Source organism: Hyperoodon ampullatus (genome assembly GCF_949752795.1).
Source record: "Hyperoodon ampullatus genome assembly, chromosome: 6".
Classification (NCBI taxonomy): Eukaryota; Metazoa; Chordata; class Mammalia; order Artiodactyla; family Ziphiidae; genus Hyperoodon; species Hyperoodon ampullatus.
The window spans coordinates 105,328,560-105,345,411 of record NC_136919.1 but is presented as its reverse complement, the minus strand read 5'-3'; the positions used below and the strand labels follow the sequence as shown (position 1 = coordinate 105,345,411).

Sequence of the window (16,852 nt, the reverse complement as noted above, 5' to 3'; positions counted from 1 at the left end):
AAAAAAAAAAGCTTGCTTGGATTTTGATTGGGATGCAGTAAGTCTATAACAGTCTTTTGAGCCATAAACACGTATATTTCTTCATTTATTTAGATCCTTTTTTAACTTAGACCATAAGTTTGCAGTGGCATCCATTAGCTGTGTGGTTCTCAAATCTTCTCTAGATAGTACCTATCTAGGGTGGAGGGGTCTGCTGGACAGGTGAGATGGAAGAAGGAGCAAGAGAATGGTGATGGTACAACCAGTTCAAGATGACCCACCAAGAGGTCCAGGCCAGCTAGGGAAGAAAGAAACAGTGAACAAATAAATGGGCAGAAGGCCCCAGGACGGGCAAAAGAGCCAAGTGTCAGCTTATGAGAATACTAAAGATAGAAGCAGTGGAGACAAAAGGGAGAAGGGATATTAAAGTGTACGACAGGAAATGGAGCTCTTCTGGGAGAAGACCCAGTGTATGACTCTGGGCCTAGAAGACTGCAGTATAGTAGACACTATTTTACTGGAGACAATATGCAGCCAAGTTGTCTGTGGGTAATCTCCAGTACGCTGACCTTGCCTGAGTCTCAGAAGAGTTATTAAAGAACACCATCATGAAAGTAAAACGACAACCCACAGAATGGGAGAAAGTGTTTTCAAATTATGTATCTGATAAGAGACTTGTATACAGAGTATATTTTTTAAAAAACTCTTACAACTCATTAATAAAAAATTTAAAAATGGACAAAAGATATGAATAGACATTTATCCAAAAAAGGTAAACAAATGGCCAGTGAGCACAGGAAAAGGTGCTCAACATCATTAGTCATCAGAGAAATGCAAATCAAAACCACATCACACCCACTGCAACAGCTAAAAATAAAACAACAGACAATAACAAGTGTTGGTGAGGTTGCAGAAAAGTCAGAAACCTCACACGTAGCTGGTAAGAGTGTAAACAGTATAGCTACTGTGGAAAACAGTCTGGGAGTTCCTCAAAATGTTAGGCACAGAATTACCATATGACCAGCAATTCCAGTCCTAGGTATACACCTGAGAGAAATGAAAACATGTCTACACAAACACTTGTACTTGAATATTCACAGCAGCATTACAAAGCCAAAATGTGGCTGAACAACCTGAATGTCCACTGACTGATGAATGGATTAAACATGGTAGGTATACCCACATGACAGACTATTATTTGGCCGTAAAAAGAAAAAATGAAGTGCTGATACATGCTACAGTGTGGATGAACCTTGAAAAAACATTATGCTCAATGAAAGAAGCCAGACACAAGAGGTCATATAATTCCACTTATATGAAATGTCCAGAAGAGGCAAATCCTCAGAGGAAAAAGTAGCTTAGTGGTTGCCAGAGGGTGGAGGAGGGGGAGAAATGGGGAGTGACTGTTAACAGATAAGATACTGGGTTTCCTTTTGAGGTGATGAAAATATTTTAAAATTAGACAGTGATGATGGTTGCACAAACTCTGTGAAAGCTAAAAACAACTGAATTGTATCCTTTAAAGGAGTAGATTTTATGGTATGTCATTATATCTCAATAAAACTGTTATAAAAAGAAAATTTTAAAAACATTCTGACCAAGAATGGCAATTTGGAAGTAAACTACCAGCAAACCCCAATTCTGTCACATGTCCTCCTGGACCCAGATTGGGCTAGTCTCAAGAAAAGCGACCTCTCCGGTTGAGCCGCCTAGGAGTGCTCAGAGCAGAGAGACCACTGGCAAGGTGAGGGGTGTATGTGTGCGCACCCAAGACACAGGGTCGGGAAACTGCCAAAAGAGCCACATTTCCAAAACAAGTGACCTCTTCCAGTCAGAGTGATGGAGAAGGCCTACTTATGAACAAGGCAGAGATTCTGGACCCAAAGGGGAGGAAATATGCTTGAAAGTGTCTGCACACATTTTTAAAACTGAGAATATGCCACTTATTTAACATAAAACTAGAAGATTCCAGGTCATGAGAAGAAACAGAGAAAGCAAAAATACCCTAGTAAGCTTCTTTTTGCTTCATTGACCCTATCACTCACCACCCCAGGGATCAGAAGTCGGGCACTATAAACACTCTATCTTTCAGATTGCATTTGGACCACGAATCTCCCCTCCTCTGGCCAGGTCATGCATTTCATCTCACTCGGAAGAATTCTGCCCGCAGGCCCAGGGCAGGCCCAGTCCCTCAAGAGGAAGGAGCTAAACTGAAAGCAATCCTGTAACACCCAGGGAACACAAACCCTTCCCATGACTCTGTCCCTCCTTTCCAGCAAAGTGACCTGTGATCCACCCACCATCTGTAAAACAGAGACAGAAAAGCTATCCTTGAGTCCCAGTGATTTCAGCAGATTCCTCAGAATGCCAAGCTTTCCATCTTCACTTTATTTATTTAATATTTATTTATTTATTTATTTTTGATGTGGACCCTTTTTAAAGTCTTTATTGAATTTGTTACAATACTGCTTCTGTTTTATGTTTTGGTGTTTTGGCCCCGAGGCATGCAGGATCTTAGCTCTCCCACCAGCGATTGAACCCGCACCCCCTGCATTGGAAGGCGAAGTCTCAACCACTGGACCGCCAGGGAAGTCCCCCACCTTCACTTTAAAACCAACTGGGGACAGGGAAGGAAGCTCTGATGGGAAGGTATAAACAAGCAAAAATCTTTTGAGTTCAGTCTTTTATTTTCCATTTAAGGATTCCATATATAAATTTTAAATGAGCAAAGAATAAGACTTCTTACTAAAAGCAAGTTTCCATGACCTAAAAGCTTAAAGGCCAGTACCGTGAATCTGTGCACTGAAATTCCAGACTGTTAAGAATGTGCAGCTCGGGGCTTCCCTGGTGGCGCAGTGGTTGAGAGTCCGCCTGCCGATGCAGGGGATACGGGTTCGTGCCCCGGTCTGGGAAGATCCCACATGCCGCGGAGCGGCTGGGCCCGTGAGCCATGGCCGCTGAGCCTGCGCATCCGGAGCCTGTGCTCTGCAACGGGAGTGGCCACAACAGTGAGAGGCCCGCATATTGCAAAAAAAAAAAAAAAAAAAAAAAAAGAATGTGCAGCTCACTGAATGCATGATGATGATGACATTATAATAATAATATTAGTAGGATATACATTTTAAAACAATTCTGGAGTACCAAATATCCATCTGTTAAAAGTGGTTCTCTTCCAGGAGTGCAATTATAAATAGCTCTCACTTCCACAATGCATAATGGTTGAATTTTTCAACCTTCCAGGCCCCTAACGTTATTTTCTCTAGAGCCCGAAAAGTCTTTAGATTTTAGGAAGTACTTCTTAGCTCTTATGAAACTACAGGATGACTTTTTGAGAAAGGAATATATTGAGTTAACTCCAATTAACACTAACATGCAAGCAGGAATTCCTTCTTTGGAAGGTCTTAAGTGCCCAAAGTGCCACCTCTTGCAATGCCTTGAAACAGCAGTCCCCAACCTTTTCGGCACCAGGGACCGGTTTCCTGGAAGACAATTTTTCCATGGATGGGGAGGGGGATGGTTTCAGGATGATTCAAGTGCATTGCTGTTATTGTGCACTTTATTTCTGTTATTATTACATTTATATAATGAAATAATTATACAACTCACCATAATGCACAATCGGTGGGAGCCCTGAGCTTGTTTTCCTGCAAATAAGGAGCACACAACCTAGATCCCTAGCATGCGCAGTTCACAGTAGGGTTCGCGCTCCTAAGAGAATCTAATGCCGCAGCTGACCTGATATGACGAGGAGCTGAGGTGGTAATGTGAGTGATGGGGAGCGGCTGTAAATACAGTTGAAGCTTCACTCGCTCGCCTGCCGCTCATCTCCTGCTGTGTGGCCCGGCTCCTAACAGGCCACAGACCGGTCCGTGGCCCAGGGATTGGGGACCCCTGCCTTAAAAGGTGGAACTCAGAATAATTGAAGCCCATCTTTCTATTCATGCACAATTTATACTCAACTTCCTTTCAAAAAGGATCCCAGAAAGTCTGATCATCAATCTCACTCTAGTAAGGTTGCACGGTACATTAGATATACCATAAAACTCAAAATGCCTGAAATCATGCTGCTCTTCTCTCTGGCAGCTGGCTCCAGTGTTAAACCCAGACAGGGGACACACATGGTGGAGATGAAGATCACTGGTTGGCTGGACACTGATCACAGCAGGTGCAGCTGCTACCCGCTTCCCCTTCAGGGAAGCCAAGAGAGAGGAGATCCTTTGAGTCCAGGCTTCATCCTGAGGGCCCACTGCGAGCCTTGCCATGTGTCCTGACCTTGGGAATGCTGGGGTTGCATGGACTGCATGGTGAGACACAGAAGGCTCTTCTGTCCACCTCCCCGTTTCTAGGGACCCTAACATGCTACTCACCCAGAACCAGACTCCCTCCTCCCCGGGGTCAACTGCCACATCCTGTCCCTAAAGATATTGGTAAAAAGGATTACTCAGTGACTTCTGGTGGCGTGTAAAAAATACAAAGTTAGAGATAACGTTTGGTAAAACTCTAGGTAAATTTAAAACAAAACGTTCCTAACCTGACCTGACAGAATGCCCTGGTATACAGCTGCCTCAGGGAAAAGATAATGCTGGTAAAGGAAGGTGACTTGGGACTTCCCTGGTGGCACAGTGGTTAAGAATCTGCCTGCCAATGCAGGGCACATGGGTTCGATGCCTGGTCCGGGAAGATCCCACATGCCGCAGAGCAACTAAGCCCATGCACCACAACTACTGAGCCCGTGCGCCACAACTACTGAAGCTCACGTGCCTAGAGCCCGTGCTCCACAACAAGAGAAGCCACTGCAATGAGAAGCCCACGCACTACAACGGAAGAGTAGCCCCCACTCACCGCAACTAGAGAAAGCCCGTGTGCAGCAACAAAGACCCGACGCAGCCAAAAAAAAACAAAAACAAAAACGGAAGGTGACTAAAAATAAGTGAACCTGAAGGTAGGGTTATATAAATAAACACTGAAGACTATTTAAATCAGAAAGAGAGATGTACGAGAGCTAGGACTTAGATCTTTGAGAACAGGCAGAAGCAAGCAAGGGAGCTTTCAAGGACGTATTTTAATTTAATTGGACACACAGAGGGAGAAGGAGTTCAAGAGGAACCAGCACCTGCCTGGTCCGGGGCTGATGGGCAGAGCTAGGCCTGGGGGGAGTGGCGGGGGGGAGGCAGTGTGCCAGGGGAGGGGCACACTGCCTGCTTGCCACAATTGGGGTGTTGGTATAGAGAGACCAAAACAGAACCTGAATAGCTATACAGGAGAACAACACTTGTGGGAGGTCTGGGGAGAGGAAAGGCGAGCATAAAACTTGCAAAGTAGCCTGTCCAATATGAAGGAAATGGTGAAGGGACTCTGGGGCCGGAAGTACTTGGGGGGGTCATGAATGACTGCTGGGGATAAAAACTTGAAATACATGAAACTGAATATGCAGTTTAGGAACACAAAAACCATTAAAATGAATACAATGGTTGAAATGTTGACAGGGCTAAGATTATGGTATTACATGTTAAGGGGTGATTTGAATTTATTAGATAATAAGTTCATATAACACCAACCCTCTGTGAACAATAAACTAGTAGATATGACTTGGGTGAAACACTGGCAAAATAAAGGATGATAAAAGGAATGCTTGAACTTGGGGATGCAAAATCAGATATCCTTCAAAGCGGTGTATACAACATACTGTGTTAAAAAGGAACAAACAAAAATCATAAGAAAGTTTCATAAGCAACAACTAACCAAATTTTCAAAAGATGTAGTTAGTTTTATTACTGTGAAAAAGAAGAGACTAAAAAAGCAGATGGGATACAGATAATTCTATACAGTAGTAATGTTCATGAGAAAAAAACACATTCAATATCCCACAGTCTTTGTTAAAATGATTAAAATGATACTACACACAGAAAACTATGTATAAAAAGTCAAAACATAAAAGTTATGCAATTTTTGAACTCAAAGCTGGACATGCTTTGCTTTTCAGAATGTGACTTTAAAAATCCTACAACTTATCAAGTCACTGAAAAATTATTTTGGACTGCTTCACTATGCCATAAAAACACCCAGCTAATATTTAAAATACACATGATGATAATGCAAAAAAAAATCTGATTTGCTTTAAAATAAAAACCAACAAACAATCCTATAAACAACTTTCAGAGAACAATAGAAAAATGTGAACATGGACTTAATATTAAATGACATTAGGGAATTACTGCTAATTTAGTTAATGTGATAATAATAATATAATTAAGAGATTATCCTTATTTTTAGGTGGTGGTGATATAAACCACAGTTTTCACAGGTGAAGTGTTATGATATCTGCAACTTACTTCCAAATAGCTGAGTTAAAAAAAAACACACAGATACAAATATACTTCAGAAGAAACTGTTAAAAACTGTTTAACCAAGATGGTGGATATACGGATAGACATTTTCTATTTCAACTTTTTACATACTTACTATTTTTCTTAACAAACTATTAGGAAAAATACATGATAATGATGTTTGTAACCTATCGATAGTTTGAGTTGGTTTTCCAGTAATTCTTCAAACAGCTCCTCACTTCTAACCTCTGACACATGAAACAAGGCAAGCTCAATTTAGATATATGTATATGGTCTGGGATCCTGGGAGCCTCTCACCCCTGCTACTCAAAACTCTACAAACCTTCTTAAAAACAGGCCTTCATTCTGTCTCAACTTATAAAAGCATACTGCTTAATGAACTTAATGAGCACAATACTTCTGAGTCCACCTGATTTCAGACTATACTTTTCCCATTCTGCAATTCAATAATGGTATCACCAGGAGCTTGGAATCAAGATTACAAATTGTAGCACTCTGTAAATGAAAACACACATGAAGAACACTCCGGCCAATAGCAAATAGAAAGCCGTTCCCCTTCAAGGACAAAAAAGCAAAAGAAAACAAGTAATTTCTAACAAGAGGAGAAAAACTGACTTTTGAACAGAAGTTGAAAAGCCCCATACAAAGAACTATTAGGATAAAAAGGAAAACATCAGGACCCATCAACAAGAAATGGAAAAGAAAGGAGACTCTAGGCAGCAAGAAACAAGATGAAAGAGGCAGGAAAGGAATGCCGCTTGAACTTGCAAGTATCACAAAAGCTCACTGTAAGCTAAAACACAAAAGCTCCAATTTGGAGGGCAATTCTGACAACAGGAAAAAGTGCATTCAGAAACCGTTCCATGCAACCTCCTTATTACTATGAGGAACTGAGGCCCAGGCTGCCAGCCAGTGTAGGTCCCGACTTCCCAGCTCCCTACCTAACAAGTGGCAGCTATGACCACAACACTAAATAGCAGAGAACACCAGAGCCACTTTACCCAGCAAAGGGAATATGGAAAATCACAGGAAGCCACTCACAGGTACAACTCCAAGTTCCCTAGTGGCTCATACCAATTTCACTACTATGTACACATCAAACCGTAAACCTTCCCACTCTAGAAAATCAAAGTTAAGAGAGTCTTCTTGGATGTTCATTACTTTCACAAATAGGAAGGGGAGAAAAATAAGAAAATAAATATTAACAAAATAGTACAAACAGACCACTTCTCTAATGAACTTGGGTCTCCTCCATCATTCAAAAACCATTAAAACTGTAAATAGATTTTTATAATATTGAAAAATTAGTAAGAAAATTATGAAATTTATCAAACTATGCTAAGATGTTGATCTGAGTAACAGAAGATGATATTATCTATTGAAAAAAATTAATATTTGTAGGTAAGAAAATTAATACATAAAAACTTTAGCTAAAAAATTTCCACCTATCTACGTATATGGCATGAAGAATTCCTTTAAGGGAATTTTTAAGGACATTTATATATTTCCCTAAAATATAGGTGCTGGGAACAAGATAAGACAGGTTGTTTGTTTTTTAAGGCAACACAGAGTCTGGAGTTAGGGAGAAGCAGGATATTGCTAATTTTGTGCTATATTTCCTTCTACAATAAAGAAACATTATTTATATTATGAAAGTAATAGCAAAATCAACAAATGTTGGAAATGAAATGAATATGTACCTTAAGTGAGGCTAGTGGATGTTCTGGACCAAGTAAACTCCAATGAAAGGAAGCCAGATCTTCATCAGGTAGAATGTGATTTCCTGGAATACAAACAGGGATACCATAAAAGCCATCATCATGAGTGACACAGGGGAAACAATATCATTGCATGTTATAATTTGTAGATTATCTTTGTTAGTTTCAGACTTTGCAATATGACTTCTTAGGACCACCTCATTTGATACACCACATAAAACTTCCACACAGAAATTGAGAATATTTCTTCATCTTTTAATACAAAGCAACATACAGCAGGCAGACTTCTTGCAGCTGCCTCAAGTACAACGTGAATTTCCAGTAGAGGCTCAACAGCATTCAAACTGAATAAACTGCATAAAAACCTAAGTAATTTCCCAGCACAGTATTAAGGTCAGTCTGATAATGCCAGATGCCAAATGTCAATTTGAAACAACTTTTCATTTGTTTATGAGAGACTATGGTTCTGTGAAACTGCATTCTGTGAAGTAGGTTCAACAGCAGAGGCAGAATCTATAGTTATAAAATCTAAGGAAGGTTAAGTGACAATGTTTGCTGCCTGTGACACGGATCAACACCCTCCTCCCATAATTTCCAGCACCACCCACAAATAGATGTACAAAGCACAGACTACAACAAGTGCCATCAAGAAGTGCTAATCAGCTCTATGCACTATCACCAGGGCTGTTTCACAAATAAGAACTGTATTCAGCTGAGAAACTACATTTTGCAGGGAACATTCTCCCTTCAGTGTAGTGCTTGGATGCCTGATATACTAACATCTTTGGTTTGTTAGTGGTCTTGATACAATTTAAAAGCAGTAATTTCCTAAATAATTCTGTCATTTTTATATTATGATTTAGTCACCTCCACACTACGCAGATTCATTAATCAGCTGCTAACAGAAAACAAAACAAGGTGAGTTCATTTGCAGTATTGCTAATCATAATACTCTGAACACACAAATACATGATACAGATGTACCAAACTGTCATTATGTCCAGAAGAGCAAAGTTAAGTCCTAATTGTCCAGTTACCGAGTTTTGTACTGCTTTCCTCGGCTCATGGAATGTATAGAACTTTACTGTGAAGTAAGTATTAAGTATCTGAGATTTGTTTTTGAAGCTTCTATCTGAAAAGATATTAAGCCAATTCCAACATCAAGAATAGTCTGTTAAATAGCATATGCTAACACATATATATGGAATCTAAAAAAAAAAAAAAGGTTATGAAGAACTTAGGGGCAGGACAGGAATAAAGACACAGATGTAAAGAATGGACTTGAGGACACGGGGAGGGGGGAAGGGTAAGCTGGGACGAAGTGAGAGAGTGGCATGGACATATATACACTGCCAAATGTAAAACAGATAGCTAGTGGGAAGCAGCCACGTAGCACAGAGAGATCAGCTCAGTGCTTTATGACCACCTAGAGGGGTGGGATAGGGAGGGTGGGAGGGAGGGAGACGCAAGAGGGAGGAGATATAGGGATATATGTATATGTTTAGCTGATTCACTTTGTTATAAAGCAGAAACTAACACGACATTGTAAAGCAATTATACTCCAATAAAGATGTAAAAAAAAAAAGAATAGTCTGTTAAAACTTGGGTCAAATACTTAAATGAGTATTTCACTCAACTTTTCTAAAATAGAACATCTTATATAGCTATACTTTCTACTACAAAAAGGAGAAATTATACTTTCTATTAAAAAAAGGGAAAATAATCTTTCTTATTTGAGGACGTTGAAACTTTTACACAAAATCTAAACTAAAAATGTTCACCCAATTAAGCGTTTATCTATAACTTGCCTAAATTTTCTGAAGAAATTCCAAGCCTTAATTTATTACTAAATTATTCACAATGTTACTATTGTTTTTCATTTCTTTTACTAGTTCACAAAATAAGTTAGCTAGAAAAGTATTAGTTGGCATTATCTCCCAAGAAATTTATTCAATGTTTCCTTAAATAAGATAAACAAATACCCTTCCCAAATTAGTTAAGGCATCCATATTCTAAAAGCATACAATTTTCCCATTCATTTAAAGTCAATTGTGGTAACATTTAAGTAAATATGAAACTTTTCATAATGTGCCCATCTACTCCATCACTTTTTAACATTTGAGGAAATATCGTTTTATATTTTAATGTCTGAAAATATGAAAGTACTACATATATTTAGAAATTAGGTTTTAATCCTCCAAATCCCAAGTCACAAGAGTTCACTAAGAAAATGGACAGAAAATAGCCAAGTACTAACTTAAAGACATGTATTTGAGATTAGATCCAAATAAAGACAGCTTGTAAAATCAGAAATTTTTTGATTGATTTGTAGTTATACAATTTGAAATGTTATCACCAAATAATGTATGAAAAATTATGGCTGTCTCACTATAATTTCTAGTTGTATAAAACTTTTTTGGAATGTTTATAAAAAATCTGATAATTAGGAATTTCTACAAATAACCCACAATATAATCCCCCTCTTAAACATGACCAGATCAGGCTGCTAAGCACTACAGAATAGAAATTGAGAGAATACAATAAGATCGCACTTTTCTGGAGACCACATATCTTTCAAAAAGGGCCTGTGTGTCCCAAACAAACAGCCCTCAATCCCATCACTGAAATTCATGGATTTTACTCACAGGAGGGCTTTGCTCAGAACACATTTACTTATACTGTGGACATAATTTTTGCAAACTCTGAGCAAACTAGAGCCAGAATTCAAGTAGCTAGAAACATGTACATTCCAAGCACAAAAAAGGGAAGTGGACAGAAAAGAAAGAAATAACTAAAAACTACAGACATAAAGTAATAAATAAATGTATTACATATTGCCAAGTTATTTTTAAGAGAAGGAAATTAATATATAAAATCTTAGTTGAAACCAGATTTCATCCTTTCTAGGTATTCAGCATAAGGAATTCATCCAAGGGAGTTTTTTTTGTTTTTTTTTTTTTGCGGTACGCGGGCCTCTCACTGTTGTGGCCTCTCCCTTTGCGGAGCACAGGCTCCGGACGCGCAGGCTCACCGGCCATGGCTCACGGGCCCAGCCGCTCCGCGGCATGTGGGATCTTCCCGGACCGGGGCACGAACCTGCGTCCCCTGTATCGGCAGGCGGACTCTCAACCACTGCGCCACCAGGGAAGCCCCCTGCGCCACCAGGGAAGCCCCCTCCAAGGGAGTTTTAAAAGACATTTATACATTTACTTAAGATGCAGGCACTGGAAACAAGGTAACGTAGTTTATTTTTGTTTTCCTTTTAAAGTAATGAGAATCCTGAAAATGAGGGGAAAACATGACAGTGCTAACTTCACAGCATATTTTCTTCTATAACAAACATAATTTGTGCCAAAGGTTTAAATGTTTAATATTCATAAGTGAGACTGTGTTAACATTTGTGATTTTTAAATGTTATTTTCCCCAAACTTTAAGGGCATTTTTTTCACAAAATTAGTTTATCGGCGTAGATGGAACAATACATAAACAAACACTTAAGAACAAATGAAGCACATTTTCAGTGACACCAAAAAATAATGAGTAAAGAATGTTACTGAAGAGAAGCCCAGCCCATTCCCTGGTTCTTTTAAGTAAGATACAATCCAAAACATTGTAGCATTGAAATTTAAAAAGAAAAAACAACAGTATGTCCCGAGTATAGAACTCCTTTATAAAATGAATTTTCACACTGCCCACCTACCTAACAGAGCAGCAAAGATAGGGAAGCGGTTTGGGTTCAGGTCCAGCTGCTTGGCAACCTCGTGCATCAGATATTGGCTTGTGGTGAGACTTTTCCCATTCCGGCTCAGTTTTAGGGCATGGGCACTGAAATAGTAGGGGATGTTGCACAGGGCATAATCAGAGTCGTATGCAACTAAGCCGTGGAAGCCGTTTTCTCTGCAGAAACCGATCACTTCTTGATGATGATCCTCGATGCTCTGCGCAACCTGTGCAAGTGAGAAGACCACTTCGTCAGAGGCCAGGCACCACTTCAGCATGTGCTCAATACACAGACATATCTGTACAGAATCTGAAAATTCCAGATATGGAAGATATGCAAGAGAGCCAAACAGTCAAAACAAACAATAATAAAGTATGCAGCACATTGCTCAAATAAGAAATTTCAGTGGGAAATAATCTCCTGGTCAGTAACTTATGATCCCATCCAGACTGCAAATTAACTTTCAATTTCTTATCAAGTTCAAAGATCACCCTGTTTGAAAATACACAATGCCAGGTGGCCCCTGTGACAGTATTTTGAAGGAAAAGAGACACATGGGAAAAAAAGAGACAGAAGAGGAAAATAAACAAGTGTAAAGGACGGAGACAGAGAGAAGCCAGCCACTCTCAGTGAAAACAAAATAATTTCTTCAAAGTAAATCAAAGCAAATAGGTGAAATAACCAGAAGGATTAAAAAGAAAACAAAAAAGCCAAGTATTATCCATCACCTACCTACTAGTTACTATAGACCCTGAAGCATTCAGCATATGGGTAATAATAAGAATGAACATGTTTACCCTCAAATAATTGTCACGTGTTTATTCTGTGCAAAGGACCAGGCCTGGTGGTATGGCACCAGGTTCAGGACAACTGTGAAGGCTAGGTCTAAATTTACTGCCTTTTTAGTGATGAAAACTACAAGCTGAAGCTTCTTTACTTCTACTGGCTCTCCCATTGTGAAAGGTCAACCCCATCTATCTCAGGTGTCCGTCACATACCAAAGAGGGCAGAGAAGCAATGCCCACAGAAAAGCAAAAAGCCCCTGGAATTTCTCTATTCCAAAAAACATACCAAAGGGCATTGAAAAACATTTTCCTAAAATTATATATATAAAGTCAAAGACAATTCCTCTCCTGCTGTTACCCACACTCATTTAACCAACTAAAATTTGGCAGGTTTTTTTTTCCCCCTACAATGGATAAAGGTATTTTAGAAAACAGAATTTTAAACTTAATTGGGTGATTCAGCTGTGGAAAATTAACTCTCCATAGAGCCCTAAAGGTAAAAAACAAGTGCCCTTAAACATAAATTTCTAGAACTACACTGCCCGATTTGTGGCTATATTGAATTAAAATTTAAAATACATTAAAAATTAAGTTCAAGTGTTCAATGGTCACCTACTAGATGGACATCATTGTAGACTTACTCTCATTTCTCACTGATTTTCACCAAATTTTGTTAGAAAGTTAGTTATAATGATATCTCAGCGGCAAAGCAGTCCTTTTCAAGATGCGTATTTAAAGAAAAAATGATTTTTTGCATTCTCTTAGTAAGTATTTTGAAAAAAATATTTTGCTTTACAAAGAAAATAACAACATACAATTAGTCAATTACTGTTCTGTCTTAGAATAGGATGATGCTGTTTTATCTCAATCTAAAAACAGAGTACTTTCACTAAAACAGAAAACTACAGTTAAAATTTTTTTTAATTAGCCCAGCTTCATCTAGAAATGATAATCTCCAAGTCCATGCTCTCTACCTCAAATCACTTTATTACATAAAACTTTAATATTTACAGCAATGTCTTAAGGCATTTAAAAATCACCAGCAATTCCTGTTTTCCAGACATCTTTAATATTAAGTCTGCACAATCTTCCTAAGAGGCCCTGAAATGAAGAGAGATTGTGAGTTACCACCCCCTTGCTCCAGTCCCCTCAGAGGAGTTCTAGAAAAGGCAGCGTGGCTGCTTGCTTCATAGAGCCAGATAGCCTGTAGAGGAGACGGGGCAAAATTAAATGTATGAGCTGAGTACTGTACAAGCTATATTTTGCAAGAGAGTGTGTTAACCTATTCTTCCAGGAAACTGAGGCTGCCAGCAGTTCAGAACCTAGCTCCGCCCGGCTCCAGGACAAGAGCGGTCCAGAGACTCCTCCTCCCTGAGCACCCACTCTCTGCATGCCTCACAACATATTACCTCATTACCCTCACAACAACCCTTGGAGGGGAAGGAAGGAGGCAGCCCTGCGTGGTCACTCAGTGGGGTGTTCAAGCAGGGGAACAGCAGGTATACTGACTCAGAGCTGAGTGTGGTGTCTGCAGCCTCATCCCAGAGACCAGGGGAAAGCAGTAGGTGATGGAGTCAGAGCAGGCAGGGACAGATGTCATCTGGCAGGTTTTCAAGGAAGGCTGTTGGCATTGTAGAACAACAGACAATATATTTCCAGAGCTGTAAACACTCATACTCTTTGACTCTGGAGCAATCTTACACCAGGAAATAGAGCCTAAGAAACCAACGTATCAGATAAAAAACGCTGGGAGCATAAAAAGGGTGAGGGTGGCCTTCTGTGGGAAAAATAAGTTAACATTAAGGAGCTGGGTAAACACAGCAACTACACAATGTTGTGGAGAAACTTGAGAAAAGCTTAGAACAAAATATTAAACAAAACCATTTCAGAATACGATATCCGCTACATACAACCACATAAAACTGCACCTGTGGAAAAAGACTGAAAGGGAGTAAGCAAAAATTAACACAGTTGTGCAGGGTGGCACAATTATGCTTAAAAAAAAAAAAGAAAGAAAGAAACTTTATTTTATTTTGTTATTTTTTTAACATCTTTATTGGAGTATAATTGCTTTACAATGGTGTGTTAGTTTCTGCTTTATAACAAAGTGAATCAGCTATACATATACATATATCCCCATATCTCCTCCCTCTTGCGTCTCCCTCCCTCCCACCCTCCCTATCCCACCCCTCCAGTCGGTCACAAAGCACTGAGCTGATCTCCCTGTGCTATGCGGCTGCTTCCCACTAGCTATCTATTTTACATTTAGTAGTGTATATATGTCCATGCCACTCTCTCACTTCGTCCCAGCTTACCCTTCCCCCTCCCCGTGTCCTCAAGTCCATTCTCTACTTCTGCATCTTTATTCCTGTCCTGTCATTAGGTTCTTCAGAACCATTTTTTTTTTAGATTCCATATATACGTGTTAGCATACGGTATTTGCTTTTCTCTTTCTGACTTACTTCACTCTGTATGACAGTCTCTAGGTCCATCCACCTCACTACAAATAACTCAATTTCATTTCTTTTTACGGCTGAGTAATATTCCATTGTATATATGTGCCACATCTTCTTTATCCATTCATCTGTCGATGGACACTTAGGTTGCTTCCATGTCCTGGCTATTGTAAATAGAGCTGCAATGAACATTGTGGTACATGACATTTTTTGAATTATGGTAGAAAAAAACTTTTTTAAAGGAAAAAAGTCTAATAAAAAGTTGAAACAGCCCTCATATACGCCACGCCCACACTGGCCACCTCTATGCCACCGCACTGGGGGCAAATACTCCTCCTTTCACATCCATCTCCTGCCAGAAAAGGCACGCAATTTGCTCATCTACATATCAAGGGTCTAGCTTGGTGCTTGGCACCCAGTAAAGACTATGAAATGAAAAACTCTGGGGGTCCCAGTTCAGGGGCCCCAAACAGTCTTTAAATTATCTACAAAGATTACTATAAACTCTAAACAGTAGAAACCAATAGCCAGTAGAGCCTTACAGAGCAGTTTCATCTATCTCTGGGGAGTGGAATGTAGCGCTTTCCACAGTCACCTCCTTCCACTGACCCTTCCCCAAACACAATTCCTCGTTCATTCAGAACACTTGGTTTCAGCCTGGCATTAATAAGCACAGTGAATGAACTATTACTAATTCACTACAAGACTAATTTGCAAATGTTAACGATATCTTAATCCTCCCCCAAAGCACACCTAACATTAAACAAATAGTTGTCTGCTAGAATTAATCTCCTAAAACAAAAGATAAAGGAACCCTGCCCTTAAGTAAGCACAGACTTCAAATCTAAAGCAAGGTGTATAACTGAATCACTTTGCTATACACCAGAAACTAACACATTGTGTTAGTTCAATCAACTATACTTCAATAAAAAAAAATAATAATAATAAAGCAAGGTGGAGCAATCTGTGCCCCTTGTCGTGCTCATCTTTCCTATCTCAGGTACCCTGAGTGACATGGATGGCGAGGAGAACCAAAATGTCCAGGTTCCACTTCTGGCTTGACGTCCAACCTGCCTAGCTAGGAATGTAAAATTAATGAATCTTTAAGATTCTTTCAACTTCTGAAATTCTAGTATTCTGCCTCACTGGTTAAAATCCATTTTGCCTTTATCTGAGGAAGGCTACAAGGCATTAAAAACCACAAGGTAGGGCTTCCCTGGTGGTGCAGTGGTTGGGAGTCCGCCTGCCAATGTAGGGGACACGGGTTTGTGCCCTGGTCTGGGAGGATCCTGCATGCCGCGGAGCGGCTGGGCCTGTGAGCCATGGCCGCTGAGCCTGCGCATCCGGAGCCTGTGCTCCGCATTGGGAGAGGCCACAGCGGTGAGAGGCCCACGTACCACAAAAATAAATAAATAAATAAAAAATAAATAAAAATCACAAGGTAACAGAGATGCAGTCCTTTCCAACAAGTGAACAATGGAAGTGTGGTGTAGCAGTTACTCAATTAGGGAAATAAAACCCCCACAAAACACCTAAATGAAACAGTCTGTGTGATGGATACATGACTCTATGCATTTGTACAAGCTCACATCATTGTACATATCATACAAAGAATAAACTTTAATATACACAACTTAAAAAAAAAAATCAGCCAGCAGTCAGGGATGCTAGGCCAGAATGCAAACTGACAAATGTATCGAATTGTATTATAAACTGTCTGTCACAGGGGTGCCAATGAGCAACTCTGAAATCACTTTCACATGTGTTAAGGTTGGGGTAAATGGATGGTAGATGACCTCAGAGTCTCCCTATCAGAGAACGGGCTTACAAATGTGCAAAGGGAGGA

At 39.7% G+C, this 16,852-nt stretch overlaps 1 protein-coding gene across 1 annotated transcript in view; it reads right to left on the bottom strand.

The window, feature by feature from the left end:
* Positions 1-16,852, bottom strand: part of FAM120A (family with sequence similarity 120 member A) — a gene marked incomplete at its 5' end in the record, with an annotated part of 104,777 nt that overhangs the window by 71,835 nt on the left and 16,090 nt on the right. Inside the window, 2 exons of the mRNA XM_079706769.1 lie at positions 8,027-8,109; positions 11,745-11,991. Coding sequence (XP_079562895.1) covers positions 8,027-8,109; positions 11,745-11,991 — 330 coding nt within the window. The remainder of the gene's footprint in view (positions 1-8,026; positions 8,110-11,744; positions 11,992-16,852) is intronic.